This window comes from Pseudoliparis swirei, chromosome 20 (genome assembly GCF_029220125.1).
Source record: "Pseudoliparis swirei isolate HS2019 ecotype Mariana Trench chromosome 20, NWPU_hadal_v1, whole genome shotgun sequence".
NCBI lineage: Eukaryota > Metazoa > Chordata > Actinopteri > Perciformes > Liparidae > Pseudoliparis > Pseudoliparis swirei.
This window is the reverse complement of record NC_079407.1, coordinates 18,296,804-18,313,954: the sequence shown is the minus strand read 5'-3', so window position 1 is coordinate 18,313,954 and position 17,151 is coordinate 18,296,804. Positions and strand designations below refer to the sequence as shown.

General features: G+C 41.8%; 1 protein-coding gene across 3 annotated transcripts; it reads left to right on the top strand.

Moving 5' to 3' along the window:
• Positions 1 to 1,168: 1,168 nt before the first annotated feature.
• On the top strand, positions 1,169 to 16,204 carry hic1 (hypermethylated in cancer 1). Of its 3 annotated transcripts, none has more exons than XM_056440389.1 (2): positions 1,169 to 1,287; positions 7,014 to 16,204. In XM_056440389.1, the coding sequence occupies exons 1-2, from the start codon at positions 1,228 to 1,230 to the stop codon at positions 9,255 to 9,257; spliced, it is 2,304 nt and encodes a 767-aa protein (XP_056296364.1). In that variant the 5' UTR covers positions 1,169 to 1,227; the 3' UTR covers positions 9,258 to 16,204. The 3 variants fall into 3 exon arrangements, with proteins under 3 accessions (XP_056296364.1, XP_056296366.1, XP_056296365.1); XM_056440391.1 differs by having other exon boundaries at positions 1,204 to 1,287; positions 7,030 to 16,204; XM_056440390.1 differs by lacking the exon at positions 1,169 to 1,287 and adding an exon at positions 2,556 to 2,655 and having other exon boundaries at positions 7,030 to 16,204.
• The last annotated feature ends 947 nt before the right edge of the window (positions 16,205 to 17,151 follow it).

The following is a 17,151-nucleotide window of genomic DNA, read 5'->3' as shown; positions in this document are numbered from 1 at the left end:
ATCAATTTCAATCTGCGGTCTTTCAAACACCTCAGGATGGCTCTGAAAAGACATGAAGGGATAATAACAGACAGGCCTGTCTGACACAATCCATCCAAATACAGCATATTAAAGATGTGTTAGAATGAATGTTTATAGAAAGTTAACAACTCCTGCTACAGTGTAAGGAAAAATAATCATAGATATTTACTATTTTGGAGGCATTGAAGTCCTCGTAGCAACATAACGACTCAGCGTTATACAAATTGAAACAATCCAGCTTAAGTGATGTTAAAAACAAAAAACAACAAGAAAAAAATAACAAAAAATGTCACACATATAGTATCAAAGGGCATTTTTTTCTTTTGCATGAAAGGTTTGAGTGCATTTCATTTAAAGAGGCTACAACTTTGTTAGACTTCATTTTATTGAGGTATTTGTAATTTAGTAAAACATTGTATGCTAGTCTACTGTACTATACATGTCTGAGGGAAACATTTACGATTTTACGCACATACATATAATCGGCCTATATGATATGATTAAACGATACCATGCAGTGTATAACGTAGTAAAGAGCAGCTATCTTAAACTTACAGCTGATATTTACATGCATTAATAATAAAGATACAATATAACATTCGTATAGTTTACCGTGTGTTTTTTCATATGTGCTCTCCTCCCTCCACACACACACACACACACATACGCACTCACACACACGCACACACACACACACTCACACACACAGACAAACACAAACACACACACACACCTAAACACACAGACAAACACAAACACACACACAGACACACACACGCACACGCAGACACAAACACGAACACGCACACAAACACACACGACCCCCCACCCCTCACACACACACGCACACACACGCACATACACACACACGCATGCACACACACTCACACACACGCACGCACACACACGCACACACACGAACACACAGCATGTGCTCCGTGATAAGACCAATAGGACTCGCTACTGCCAGGCTCCCCCATTGGGTGTCGCTGTGCGCGTGAAGTCTCCTCGGGCAGGTTTGGTCCGACCGGACCCCGGATCGTCTGAAGTGTCAGATTGTCTTGTTAACACGTGAGATAGCAGTGTACGGAAGAGAGTGAAAAGAGGGGGGGGGGGGGGGAAACCGGGAGACGGCAGGGCTGCAAAATTAGGCGGAAGAGATCTTTTGAGAGAGAGTTGGACTCGGCGGAAACGGCGGAGGTCCTAATGAGGGACTGCCGAAAAGGAGCGCAGACATTCGGCCAGAGCACCAGACATGAGTCCGAGGTAAGACTGTGATACGGCAGAGAGGCATTGATGACATTCATGCAGATGTGCGAGTGACACTGTGATTCTCTGAGCAGCTTTTTAAAGTAGACTACTCTGATTAGTTTTCTCCAAGTTTGAATGTACTGTATGTCTTGTCGTTTTGAGCCGATGGTCCTGATGAAGCCTCCAGTGACGTTACAGCGTCCGCGCATCTGGATCATATGAGCGCGTCCGGCATCGAATTTACAGCCATATATTCATTTGGTGTTTCTCATTTTTTAATTTCGACATATTTAAATTATATCTAACTTTGGTCGTGTGGAAGAGATTTCCCGCACGAGGCTTGAGATATATACAACAGTATCTATAGTGGGCTCTATGTGGCATAGAGCTGCGCTGTTATTGCTGATCATAAGAATGTTTTGAGTCCAAACACTTGAAAAACGTAGCACTCGGGGGTGATACGTTTCCAAAGTGCTCTTTAAGTGAAGCTACGGGGGCTATTAACTCTTCTCAAGGGTGACACCTTCTCCAGACGAGACACACCTTCTTTTAACAGTTGCATTCATCTTACGTAATTAAAACGCGTCCAAGGAATTCATAATTGTGAATGTTGCACAATAAAGCAGCAAGCAATGTGATCGATGTTGAATTTATTTTGGCCTCAGGGACAGACTGATAGGCTACAATTAAATATGATGGTGTTGGGGGGGGGGGGGGGGGGGCTAATTCCTTGAAGGTCCTTGTCATATAAAGCTTGAACAACCCTTGATGTAACCAGTTATATCTATACCATTAAAGTTCCCTCCAAAGATTAAGTGTGCTGCCTGATCATAAATATGCAACATGCGTGCTTATACAATGGCTGCCTGTCTCTTTAAGACGATGTGTTGAGAAGTTCAAGTCGGGGTCACTTGAAGTTCCTGCCCTCGATTTTACCTTTTAGTTTTATTATAGACTGACATCACACGGGGCGCTAAAACACTTAAGGCGCATAGAGGGTCCATTATCATCCCGGTGTGCGTTATTGCTCCGACTCAAAAATAGCTAAGGAAATTACTAGAAAAAAAATAAGAGGAAACTGATGCTCGTCTAAGCACGTATTTTTTATAGGAGGAGATGAGAAAGAGCGGAGAGGAGGGGGGCAGAGACACACAGAAAGAGGGAGAGGGAGGAAAGTGGGTGGGAGGACGGACCTAAGGAGCGACAAGAAATTCATATCAATTAATAATCATAAAAAAAGAGCTGGCAGACGCGCTCGGAAAACTGGCATGGTTTTTTGGAGGCTGGCAGTTCATAGCTGAAACGTCAGATATGACTCCTAGACTGCTGAGATGATCATTAAGGGAGACTTAGATCGGATGGCAGAAGACATCGGGCATGCAGGTAAGAGCTGATATGCTGTACACGAGCAGGCCCCCGAATCAGAACAGGGGAAGCTCGACATTTTGGGGTTTATCCATTAAACTGTGCAGTGCATGGTGCCAGAGAGTATATCTGTTTTTTAATGAATCGTTTACACATTTGTATTTGATATCATGTCGCGTTTTACCTCCTTTTGATTCCAGTATGATTTTAATATCGACAAGGGAGGCTCCGCTTATTCTTTTTTAAATTTGTTTTGCGCATTTAATTCGAGTCGGTTGAAAATATGTATTTCTTTCCGAATAATTAATTCAACATAAAACACTCAATTAATTACGAAAATCATTCCGGGTCAGTCAAATTTATGACGAATTGAGATTACAATATTGCTTAATAAATCTTTGAATTTACGTTTAAAACAAACAAACGATTGAAACACATCAATTGTTTAAATTAAAAAAAATCCCCATAAAGTTGAATTATTTTAAAATGTAAAAAAAACAACCTCTAATGCAAAAGTTAATGGGAACATCGACCTCTGTTGAAGGGGAACTTTAACTTCTTCAGTAATAAATTTAAGAAGGAAGCAACTGTAAAAGCATGACCATAAATATGTGTAATAAATGTGTAATAAATAAATAAATATGGGTAATAATGACTGGTGAGTTTAGGCGAACACAGACACACCAACAAATATTATAGGGCTATTTTGGGAAGGAATATTTAAGTTGATGAATTTCTGGTTTCCTGTATAAAAGCCAGTCTTTAATATACATGTAGCCTATGAAAGAAGCTCAAGCCTGGGTGACAGCAAGGAAGTTGTCTGATTCTCCGATTCTCTGATTCTCCCTGAAGACGCCTTCAATGAGCTGAAACAGCTCGGTTTCTGGAGGTGATTAGGCGGAGATAAGATAAAGCTTGAGAGGACGAGGCGCTGCAGCTCAGAGATGCAGTCAGTCACTCGTGATGTGGGTTACTGCACAATATAGGAAGAGTAAAGAGTAAAGAGTAAAGAGTAAAAAGTAAAGCATATTAGAGACACCGAGGAGGCGCGCGACACTCAAAGCATTCCGGCAACTTAATGTTTTTGATGTAAAACGGGACGTGCAGTCCTCAAATGTTGTGAAGCAATGAGCTTCACATCGTGCTGATCGACACCCCGCGACACAGGCACATATACAACTTACACAGCTTCAATTACATTTTTAAATGAATGTATATGTCTATCGATCTGTAGAAGTTATAATAAATAATCAATGCAAGTTAACGTTCATAAAATTGAATAATCTGCTGCAGTTATTGATTATAACATTATCACATTAATTTGATTATACGTTATCTGCTCTCTAAACAAACGGTGGACTCGGTTCCTATCAAGATTAGGACGCTGCCATATACTTCCGACGATATTTTATAAATGTGTGATGCTTTTTAGATGCGCGATTACAGAAATAACACAGGAAACTGACACTTATGCTGCATGATGTGTTTAATGACCAGACTAAAATTCGACATATTCAGATATCGTGGGTGCTGCTGCTCCATCTGCGTTTGGGATGAAGTTGTTCTCCCCGAAATGTGAAACTCAAGCTGTTATTTGCCTCTTGTGGGTTACACAAAAAAGAGAAAAAATAAACGAATTGGGTTAAAGTAGTATACAACGACAGTAAGATACATATTCTTGCTATTTGTGTTGGCTCATAAATTGAAGATGGTCAAATGGGCTCTAAAATAAACAAGGAGGCATTAGCTTGGGCAGCAAATTGAAATGAAAGAAAACAAAATGTCAACACAATGTTTTAAGCAGATGTTTCCAGTGTTTATGTGACTGGGGCTGCATGTAGAGGTATGAAGTTTAGTCTCACGCTTCAACCCAAACCACAAAAGTGACAAAACAGAGAAAACATATAGGGCAATTAAAATGAATCTAATGCAAATAACTGAATGCCATAATACAAACTACGCCTCCATAATCTAAGTTTCCATCATTTTGACGGGTCATAAAAGGACTGCTATCAGATGGAAACAGCACATGAGGGCAGGCTTTGTGCGTCCAAGAACATTATAGATTGCTCTAAGATGTGTTCTCTGACTAAAAATCATTGTGATCATATATGGCAGAACAGGATGACACATGCCCTCCAGATCAAGAGTGTTTATAAAAAATGTTTTATGATCTTCCACTTTTTGTCAGTACGTCAAACAGTAACCTCAGATATGTTCTGATATTTGAAGTTATAGCTTCTCAATAGACCACAGCCACCTTGACAAAACTAATTTGTTGTATGCACAGCAACATTGAAGTACACTTCTGTGTGCGTGATATTTCTTTTTTTATTGCATCACAAAATATTTGTAAACATGTGAAAGCATACATAACAATTTGATTTAAAAGCTCTGTAAGAAAAATAAAAAAATCAGCCTGAACTGTTTTGTTATGCTCTGTGATGCAATTTCGCATAATAAGGCGCAGTAGACCGCATGCAGACGGGAATGTACTCTGATCGTGTGTGTGTGAATACACAACGTGTCGCCACGCTCCGCGCAGTTACCAGTCACAGCAACAGTAAACTAAACACCCGTTAATGCAGTGGAGACTGCAAAAGTTCAGCATGTTGTGGAAAGTACTTGGTCAATTCCTCATATCACTCTCATTTCTAAACAAGTTTGATTTGATCGACGATGACATTTATAGTAAAATATGACCATTGAGTAATCAAAACCAGACAGAAACCAGAAGTGGAAATACTTTAGATGACAGCTGGGGACATGATGGAGAGCAAACCTACCTAAATCTGTCTTATACCCACATTTTTATTCATAGCTTTTTTAATTAAAAAATATATATTTACCAAATTATAAATAATAAAAAGCATACATCTCCTAAGTAGAGATTTGAGGACAGAACCTATTAAATTATCTTTATGAAAATGTATATATTTTCTTCAATAGTGATGACCGTTCTCCACATGATCACTAAGCTGGACATCATGATTGTTCAGACTTTTAATTTTCCATTTCATCACCTATGAAATCAGTGTTTCCTTCTGATGTTATATGCCTGATGCTGAACATGCGTTTCCCAAAATACACGGCAACAATTGTTTTTACGAGTGATCTTGAGGTTTCAGAGTTTAAATTTGACACAATATTTATTTTTATTGTGAGACAAGATAATAGTCATATCACTTTTTGTTCAGGAGTCTCCAGAATTTCTGTTTTGGATGTATTTTTACCAATTTCATATTTCCCTTGTATTGAGCATGTACACTGAATGAAATAAACAAGAAGTGAATGAGCTGGAGTCAGGAACCCCATAATCAGACGAATGACATGATATTTATTTAGTAGCTTGTTTCCCATCTGTGAGACTAAACCCATAGGGACGGATCGAGACGTTTAATCTGATATGTAAACTATCCTCAGATGCCACCGGTTGAACAATACACAGTGTTTCATGCAGTTGATATAGTTTATTCTAGGCTTGATGGAACAATTAGTGTGGCCGTTTGAGTGTTTTTCTGTGTGTGTGTGGGGGGGGGGGGGGGGGGATTTACGTGTGTGTGCATTACATTCCTGAAGCTCATCTCAAATGATATATCGAAGGAATGTAAATGTGTAATAGTGATTTACATAAGCATGCGTTATATGCGTTAGCATGTTCCTTATATGACTGGGCACAAAGGGGAGCTGAAAGATCCATCTTCTTTTTGGACGTGTGCGTCCCTCACAGGTTTATCATACTTCTGGAATACTTTATCAGGAAGCCACAGTGACAAAATATAGATCTGCCATTCTCTGAATTTTGGATTTTCTTATCTTCTTGCTCACTGTAGAGGAAGTGAATGCTTAGATTTGAATGTCTGATAATGAGAAAACCATTTCAATGACTCACCTTCAGCACAAGTTTACTTCTACTACGTAGCATCCATGTGCACTTTCACACATAAGTTCTGTTTTTGTACATGTTTCATTGAGTGGAATCAATTAATTAAGCATGATTGTGTAAACTCTGGCTGTTACTATAAATTTGCAATTAAGTGTGGTGTTGCAAAAAGAATTCTGTTTTTAATTAGGTCTGTGTTATCATAGATGTATATGCGTATGCATATTTTTGTTTCCACATTTTTGAAAATTTATTTTACTCTTCTGAAGGCAGTAAAACCTTTTGGTATTCAAACTTCACAGATATATTTTAATATAGTCAGATGTATAAAACATAGATTTCATAGATTATTTTTATTCAATGCATTAACAATCATTTCTGTGGTGCAAACAATTACACATTTATTGTGCTTTTGTGTAATGACTATATATATATATATATATATATATATATATATATATATATAAACTGATTGCCGCATGATGTTTTACAGATATCTGTTGTTGCAGGTGGCGGACTGAAGACGATGCTGGGTGCCATGGAAGTTCCAAGTCATGCTAGGGATCTCCTCCTGCAGCTCAACAGCCAACGAACCAAAGGCTTCCTGTGTGATGTTATCATTGTGGTGCAGAACGCCCTCTTCCGAGCTCACAAGAACATTCTGGCTGCCAGCAGCCTCTACTTGAAATCTTTGGTGGTCCATGACAATCTCATCAACCTCGACCACGAGATGGTGAGTCCAGGGGTCTTCAGGGTCATTCTGGACTACATCTACACAGGCCGCCTTAGTGAAGGAGATCCCACTTCTCCCACTGAACCCAATCTAGGGGCTGTCTTGGCAGCTGCCAGCTACCTTCAGCTGCTTGACTTAGTGGCGGTGTGCAAAAAGAAGCTGAAAAGAAATGGCAAGTACCCTCCCCGCCCAGGTCCCGCATTTCTGCCCTACCCAAAGTTGGGGCCCAACAGCATGGGTTTAGGGAGTGGTGGCAGGTATAGGATTTCTACTCCTGTCATTCAATCATGCCCTCCAGGAGGAATTTTGAACAGCCATATAACCCGGGCATCACCACTAGAGGAGCTAGTTCCCCATCGACTAGCCATTCATGCTGGGGAGCTGTATGCTCCAACCTCCATGCAGGGCTCTCAGGTGTTCCCGTCCCTGCAGCCAGCTCTGCCCGCCCAGCTTGGGCGCTCAGCCCACCCTGAGAGGAACTGCTCCCCCAACTACGGCCTTGATCTCTCCAAGAAAAGTCCCAACTCCCAGTCGCAGCACACCCCCTCTCGATCCCATCTGGCAAACACTCATAATGATGAGGAGCGAAACGGGACTCTGAGTGGCCGTGTCAGTCCCATGCAGGGGACGAATGGAAGGGCCTTCCCCTCAGAAAAAATGGAGTCAACCGACCATGCAAGCTCCCGCACTCCTCCACATTTCCCCCATCTCAACCAGCCTCTTGGCCCACACCTCCCCCACCTGCACCACTCAGGCTCCCAGGCCAGAGATCGCTACCCATGTCCCCCCAGCCCTGACACACCAACGGAAGCTGGAGAGGCGCGCAGAGATATGGGCAACATCTACCGCTGGGTGAAACATGAGCCACTATCATACACAGCTGAGGATGAAGATGAGGATGAGGATGAGGAGGAAAGCGGTGAAAATGGACACCATCATCATAACCACCACAAGGCCGGGGAGGAGAGTGAAGGAGCAGACGACAAGAGCGGGTCAGGCACAGAGGAGACAGGCAGTAGTGAAGGCCGCCCGTCCCCTTCTGGACCAATGGGGAGGTTCCACATGCCGTATGAGCCGGAGAGCTTCGGGGACAATCTCTACGTCTGCATCCCCTGTGACAAAGGCTTCCCGAGCTCAGAGCAGCTCAATGCACATGTGGAGACGCACACAGAAGAAGAGCTGTATGGCAACTCTGGTGGGGAGATGGGGAACAGCAATAACAGCAGCACCAGAAACATAAGCAGCAATACCAACGGTTACGGGAGCCTGAACATCAGCAACAGTTTGAACAGTCTGTCCCACCTGGAGACCAAGTCCAGCCAGGGGCTGGGTTCAGGGGGCATCGGGGAGATGATGCGACCCTACCGCTGTTCCTCCTGCGAGAAGTCCTACAAAGACCCAGCCACTTTGCGGCAGCATGAGAAGACCCACTGGCTGACCCGGCCTTACCCCTGCAGCATCTGTGGCAAGAAGTTCACGCAGCGGGGCACCATGACCCGCCACATGCGCAGCCACCTGGGCCTTAAACCCTTTGCGTGCGACTCCTGTGGCATGCGCTTCACTCGCCAGTACCGCCTCACCGAGCACATGCGCATCCACTCCGGGGAGAAGCCCTATGAGTGTCAGGTGTGCGGGGGAAAGTTCGCGCAGCAGCGCAACCTCATCAGCCACATGAAGATGCACAGCAGTGGAGGGAGTGCAGGGGGCCTGACCACAGATGGGAAGTTGAAGCTGGACTTTGCTGAGGGCATCTATCCGCTGAGTAAATATGCAGCAGAGCACCTGGGGCTGAAGCAGGAGAAGGCCAATGAGCTTCTCATCCAAGCCCAGCAGCAACTTGTTGCCGATGCAAAGGTCATGGAAAGCCTCTACCCACTGTCCAAATTGGCCTCAGAGCACCTGGGTATCTCCCACGACAAGATGGACATCCTGGGCCAACCTCTTCACCCTGCCCAACAGGCCCTCTCCGACGCCCGCATCATCGACCGCTACTCACCCAGCTAAGACCACAAGACCTGTATACATGGCATTCACCAATAGGTCTGTGGTGCACACACAACTTGCAGTATTCTAAAGCCATTCACCTCAACTCGATATCTCCACTGCACCTCAGACTCAGGCCAAGAGGAATTGGTCTGTTCACCAACATGTGTGGACTGTAAGTGCCTTTCTATGCATCTAATGTATCTTAAAGGACCTTTGTGCTATTCCGTGCCCAAGAGACACTTCCTGAAACACGTACAGTATGTATGTATGTACAGCGTATGCAAAAAGAACATTGAGAAAGTACAGCCATTGAGCCAAAGTGACGAATTGAAAACCAAAATGAAATTGTTTTATTTATTTTTCTATTGTAGTGAAATCCAAAGAGAAACTGTTGCAAGGAAACGTTGCAATCTGACCCTAAACCTGTGTACTAATAAGTATTATCTTTGTACAACATTTGAAAAAGCACATAAGGACACGATTCAGGGTTTCGGTCCAGACCTGAGCAAAACTTTTACCAAATGAATAAGCCAACTCCTTTGGACTTTAACGTAATGGGTGGATGTATATTTTTTTCTTTTTTTCTTCTGTTTTTGGGGTACTGGACAATTCATGTATCTTACTCTCCAGCTTCTCCAAATCATGTTCATGCTTCCCAAGTTGCAAGGAAGTGACGAAACGATAAGAGCAATTGCATCAGGATCTCGCTTTAAATCTCTGTTTTATTTTCTCCACATTTTAAAAAGTAAACCACTCCCCCACTTATGTTTTGTGGATAAAGGGTCCAACTTTGTGACAGTAATAGTAGCGTAATCAGCCTTACACCTGTGTTAACATGTAACCCCTTTTGAGCTCAAGCTTCCTTTGTATTTTGATTCACATCCCTTAGCTTTCAGTTGTTATTGAGATGCAGAAAGCACAGCCCTGTGATCTCATAACTGGGACATGATTGCAAATACCCAACTGATGACACACTAATCCCTGTTCATGATGAGCGTAGCTTCATCTCGTCGTGTAGACGAAGCTTGGGCTTTGCCTCTGACATGGTGTAATATTTGCAATTACCGATGCAGCCGTTCAGAAAGGATTGAACAGAATTAATTGCACAGATATCTGTCAGTCAGGAGCAATTACGATCCACAGCAGCACATTGATTCACCGTGTGGCAGCAGTAGTCGGACGCTGTTCCGCTGTCCGACCTCTCGTTTGACCTCCATCCCCTGTAGTCTGTTGTCTGGGACCCCTGCTACTGTTGACAGGCCAACGTGAGTGCCTTAGCCTGAAATGCGCTCCACTACACTCAGCACACACATACATTCACCCCCCCGTCTCACCACAAACACACACACTCACACATAGTGAGCTGCTAATCTGTCTGTGATATGAACATAAGAAGGGGTTTGTGGGTCTTCCCTGGAAGTCAGCGGGTGAACAACACATCCCAGCTGCTGTGCCTCAGTAATCTCTGTGAAATTTCACTTTCTCCTGGACAAATTCCACTGCTCGCCGGCATGATGTCCCATTTCATGCCTGCCATCTTACCCCTTTTACGTCTCTTATCCATTTATTAACATAATATCCGAGCCGAGCAAATGTCTCCCGGACCGGTCTCCCTTCCCCGCTGGTATTAAGCGGGGAAACAAAGAATGACATATTTCTGTGTTGGCTGCCCAGCAGTTCCTCCAGCTTGAAAACAAAAGAGCACTTAAAGGTTGCGGGTTGACGGCGTATTTGTCGTCTTTAAAATGTTTATTCCAAAGAACATGCTGGCCTTTTCTACTGGTCCTTGATTCAGATAAACAATGTCTGACCACTATAGTACCAATGCGAACCTCAGCGGGTGAATGTGAAGACTAAAGCCATAAATATACACTGTGATAGACGTGGTGAATCTTAAAGGCTTAAAAATAAATAAAAAAACAGAGACAATGTGCCTGGTTTTTGCGATTTTGAAAACAAAATGTAACAATAATTTAAGGGCTTCTCTTTTCTGTAGCATATGATCATATCAAACATGTTTTTTTCTGTCACTTACTTTTCTTTATTTTGGTTTGAACTGAAAATAGCGCACGTGAAACTGGTGCTTACCTCAGGACTGAACCCAGCGTGGGGACGCTAAGCTTTACTACACCTTCCAATTATCAAAACACACAATTACACAGACACACTTGCACACACACACAGTTTTTATTTTATTTTTTATATTAACAGGGCAGTTGTCCTGTGTTAAACCTGTGGTTATTTCTGTGTTTATACATTTCTTGTTACAGTTTTATGGTGGAGAGATAACATGTGATATTAACGTTTGTTTGAATTTTTACTATGCGGTATACATTTTCTATTATGTTGTCCTCAAAGAGGCTTGTGTCGGCTTGACCAATTCCATTACGAAAACATAAGGCAAAGTCATTTTGGTTGTATCTTAACTGGCTGCTTGTGAATTTCTGAATCGTTCTTTAGTGAGCGTCAATCTTTGGTTTCAACCACACATACAAGGTCTGGGTGACAAGTGTTGTGCTTTGAAATGTCTCCAAAAGACTTAATGTATTCCCAGTGCTAAAAAGACAAGCAGTATGAAAACTAGCTTCAAATTGTGTGACCCTTTTTCTCCAGAGGTGAGTGAACTTTGAATGATGGGAGTGAGACTGAGGCTGCACATGCACACAAACACACAAGATGTCCCCTTGTTTCGGATCATTCTTCCAATTTTTAAATTATTTTTTAGCTCTTTTACAAATAAATAGAAAGGATAGCTTCGATAAAACAGCCAGCTTGTGCATACGTGCAAACAATGTTGGGGGAGAAGGAAGTGTCAGTCGTGGGAATTTCTGTCCTCTCACTCCTTCTCGTTCACTCGTTTGAATGAAAGTGGGCATCCTCTTTTTCCATTCCATAACATGAAAAGTTTCCACAGCCACTCCAAATCTCTGCAGGAGGGAAGAACAAGATAATGGCTGAACATTTCTGTAGGATGTGCACTGTTTGAAATGTGCCCAATTGCATTAATGTGTATGACAGACGGAGGGGCTGCGTATCTGTCGAGAGGGGAAGCGTTTGCTTGTCTGTTTGTATGTCCCGATGCCATTTGAGCGTACGGAGGGCTGTTAATGCACGTCCTGGGAATAGGGTCGATGTGAAGGAGAAGAGCTGAGGAGCAGGAAGTGAACCTTTGGCTTGTGTGTTGTGTTGAGCAGGATGTGCCGTGTGTTTCTGCTCAGAGGCAGATAGAGAGACGGAGAATGGGGAGGGAGAGGAGCAGGGAGAGCGCAGCAGGGTGGATCCGAGCCATTGTCTCAGTATGAAAGCCTGTTCATACTTCTGAAACCCTCCATTCAGAAAACAAGGAGACTGTATCTTCTCTTTTCCTTCCCCTCTTTGCTCGTTGGGAATAGACCGTTTGCTCAGTGTCACGCTGATACGACATCATGAGTTTTCAAGGGCCGCACGGCGAAGCAGACATTTAGTTACAACTTGAGGATTTTAAGAATAACATGGTTTGGCATCCTTTTGGTCACAGGAATACGTTAAGATATTTAAAAAATATTTATATAGATAAATATATATTTAGGCAGGGTTGATCAATATTGAAACTATAATCCAAATCACAATTTAAAAAATGGCAGAATTTGTAGTGCTCTGTGGTTGTTTCAATTTGCTGGTGTTGCCACCCGCCCCTTTGGGTTTTATGCCATATCCCATTATTATTGTTATTTATTTGACACAACAACCCAGAAAACTTCCCCAAAAGTGGTTTTGATGAAGATGTTTTAAAAGAAATTAAATGAAGCATTTCAAACTATTTATTAGTTACAATAATTGATATTCAACAAATTAATGAATGCAAATATAAATGAGTGCATCAAGACAAACCACCAACATTTTATTATTTAAACCACTCGATTTCTCTCTAATGATGTTGCAACCATCCTAGACCCGTGACTTTTATACAGTATAGAAGTAAAAGCCTGGATGACTTCCAATGGCCCCGTGCAGACCAAAAAAGGGTTTAGGTTAATTGTTGAAACATTCAAAGTATGCCTTTAAGCTTTCTACCAGCGGCAGCGGGCCGAGGTCACTATGTGACTCTGACAGGCTGTATAATCCCGATCTGCAATCATAGTTGTTTGACATTTATTATATTTCACGATGTGTGCCTAAAGGACTGAAGCATTTAGCAGACATCACAGATGCTCAAAGCAAAACTCAGCGACGATCTTTGTATTTTCCACGGGTTGCATTTTCGAGCTAAGCTTGTGACCAACTTTGACTTTTCCTTATTGTTATTATTTCTCTATGTGGCTAATATGGCATGAGAGCACAGCGCGGACGTGCCACTATTGTCCAGTGTACATACTTCTTTTTATGAGGATTCATTTAAAATGTAAGATAGAGCCAAATTATATTAATATTCAAGCCTTATTTTGGTGTTCAAATCAAAAACTGACTCTTACTTAAGTCAGCCAACACAATCGTGCCTTCAATATAACATGGGTTAGTGATTCTGCAATAAATTGTGTGTAAGCCTGTGTGTTTGTATGTGTGTTTGTATGTTTGTGTGTGTGTGTAGGTGTTCTGATGTGTCCACATAGTGCACCTGTCCATCTACATATCTACATGTCTGAACGCCGTTCCCACAGTGGAGCAGGGTGAAGTACAAGAGAGAGATTTGACACTTTCAAAAGTCTTTATTACAAGCAGCTGCTTTCGATTTATTTCCCCAAACTGCACTTTTCTGGAAAAATCATTGTATTGTGATTTTTTTATTACTCTTATGATCCCCTAGAAGTCCCACAACGGCCTTTCCCCTGGCACTTAGCTCTCTTTTGCTTTCCTCCTCTTCCTCCCTGTGCAGGGCTTGGCCACGCTTATCCACTGGCCTTGTTACCTCGGAGCACAACTTCCCTTCCTCACCTCTCTCTGTCCCTTCTCTCTTTTACACTCCACACAAACCGTTGACCCACAGCGCCCGCTGCCTCCCTCCTCTCCCATGATCCACTCACTTCCAGCTGTTTTTCATGCTGAAAAAGACAGTTGTCTAAATGTTTATGTGAGGAGCTACTTTCTTTTTCTTTAAGCCCTGATCAATTTCCAAAAAGAACTTTGTGGCATGTGTTAAAATACAGGAGATGACGGGCCAAATAAGAAAAAGGGTCTGACATCATTATTAAATTCTGATCCTCAAGCCAAGAAAATGCTTACAAAGGGAGATTAAAGGCAGCATGTCGTTGTAGAGGAAATGCAGAATAATGTGAGGGGAAATGTTCGGGGGGAAAATATGCTCAGAAAGATGCCAGTAAAGTAAACATGTATGAAATTGCACAATTGAGCCGGGCCTCCGCTGCACCAGCCAAGTCATGCACTGAGATGGAGAGAACGAGTAAGGGAGCGGCGGAGTTGAGAGGGAAAAAAAGAAGAAACGGAGAGAAAAATAGCCTGTGCTTGATAGTCACAACCTTCAGTAAATCACCAGGAAAAGCTGGCTGCTCTGTGAGTCTCTTCACCTATCCCCCCCCACCTCATTCTCTGAGCTTACTCTGTTTCGTTTCCCTCTTTTTGGACATTATCTTGTGAGGAAAATGTAGTTTTTTAAAAACTTTTCATTGTTTATTGCTGCAGGTCATTGTCAAGGTTTTTTCTTCTTCTTGTAAATGTGAATGTTCATGTCAGCGTGTCCTCAGAGATGTCATCCTTGTTCCAGACCTAACAATTATCACCCAATCAGCACACAACCCACAGTAGGCTCTTTGTAGTTTAATAGGAGAGGGGGTTCTGGCTAACGTGTCGTCTTCCATCTGTTTAGTTTGGACCTCTGTTTCTGTCTCTACCTTGAACACATACAAGATAAACCAAGTGGACTTTGGCTGGAACCTTTTGGTTTACAGTGTACAACTTCTGCTCCAGAAGTTTAAATTCAAAGACAAACAAAGAGCAAGGACAAAACAAGCAGGAATTTGGAAGAACACACGTTGGTCAAGGAGTAGATTTGAATGTATATACTTCAAACAACAAACACAGACACACACACAAACACACACACACACACACACGCACGCGCACACACATGCTCACGTGGACACACACAGCTGGATGGCAGACTGCTGCTCCAGTCCATATTAGATCAGATTTAATTAGGTTTCCCTGCTCCGTTTGGACTGTCGCTTCTTATAGAAAAAGCCATTATTAAAGAAAAGGTGATTCCACTGACAGCTTCCACTAACACACACTAAAACCTGCGCCAAAATGTTACACAGCCTCAGGGGCCTCGCACACACACACACACACACACACACACACACACACACACACACACACACACACGCACGCACACACACACACAAGATATATGCTGGTGTTGGGAAATGGCGATGTGTAGGAATGATGTGTTATGATCTAATGGAGATCAGTGTGACGTATTGAGGCGGTTGTACGACTAGTTGTGGTTCATAAAAAAGTTCAGTATTAACACAGACTGCCACGCAGTAGCATCGGGATGAATGGAGAAAACAAAATACATGACAGGGCCTGTCTTATTTTAAATGGAAATTATATTTTTCAGTGGAAGACAGGATATTATTTCAGCAGGCATGAAGCAAACGTCCATGAAACATCAATAATGTCCAGTGTTTCATTTTGTGGTTTTACAAGAGTTTATACCATGAAAACAATTAAAAGCAATACATTTAACCAAACAGTATTTTTGCATTTTCTGCATTTCATTGTCAATATTGATCTTACTTTGCTTAGAGAAATGAATGTATTTATTGCATGTCAAAATGTTTTATAATGAATTCTTTGTGTACATTTCTATTGTGGGTTTTTATAATTTCATCTAATTATGGTGTCTTCATAAAATCATGTCGATAAGGCTTTTATTTTGTTAAAAGCCAATGTGAAAAATGTCATGTTTGTTTTGTTTGTTAGTATACTTAAAATCAACTTGGCAATAAAGTGAATTGCATAATGGACTTAGATGGAAATGTGTCATTATTTCATTTAGTGTAAGTAGTGTTTGTTTGCACATCCAATTAAAAAAACAAATAATTGTATATAATAATACATACATGTACATTTCTGTTAGACACACTTTTCAGATTTTTTTTTCAGATTTGATAAAAAAAATCTCATACTAGATTTACACCAAATTAAAATCACATCAAACTTTATGTATAAGACCAGGAATACACATTCATTGTGCATGATTTGGGTTTCACATAAGACGACGATCAAGACCATTTCACAGCAATGATGACCGCAAACCTTTTATAATTTTTCCTACAAAGTCTTCACATTCAAATCTATATTCTCCGATATGGAGACATGTGAGTGCCTAATTTAAGACAGAGAATTTCAAATGAATCTCATACATCACACACAGTCCACATGCAACAATGAACAGATCCATTACTCTGTCAGCAGGAGCAAAACCAGCCAGGCACACACACACACACACACACACACACACACACACACACACACACACACACACACACACACACACACACACACACACACACACACACACACACACACACACACACTTTGCTTTCCAGATGTTTGATATGAATCAAGCAACTTGCCACAAATTACATTTTGACGTTAAAAGAAAATTAGCATTTTCTTTCTCTCGGGGGGTGTAAATCATCAGCATTCATGAACCAGAGGTACTTCCCGAGAGATCAAGTTCGCCAGGTGTAATGAAAGAGATCATCTGCTTGCTGTTTGAACAGTTGGTGAAAACAAAAGGAACAGCATGACATTCATCACATTCATTCTGTTTCCAAGACCTAAAACGCAGGCACAGTTGTTTATGAGTGAAAGAAAAAATTCCAATTCATTACAAAGTGGGCTTTGTTTTCATGATTGTGAGCATTGTACTGTATCTATTGTCAAAACTCATGGGCACTAACTTGCA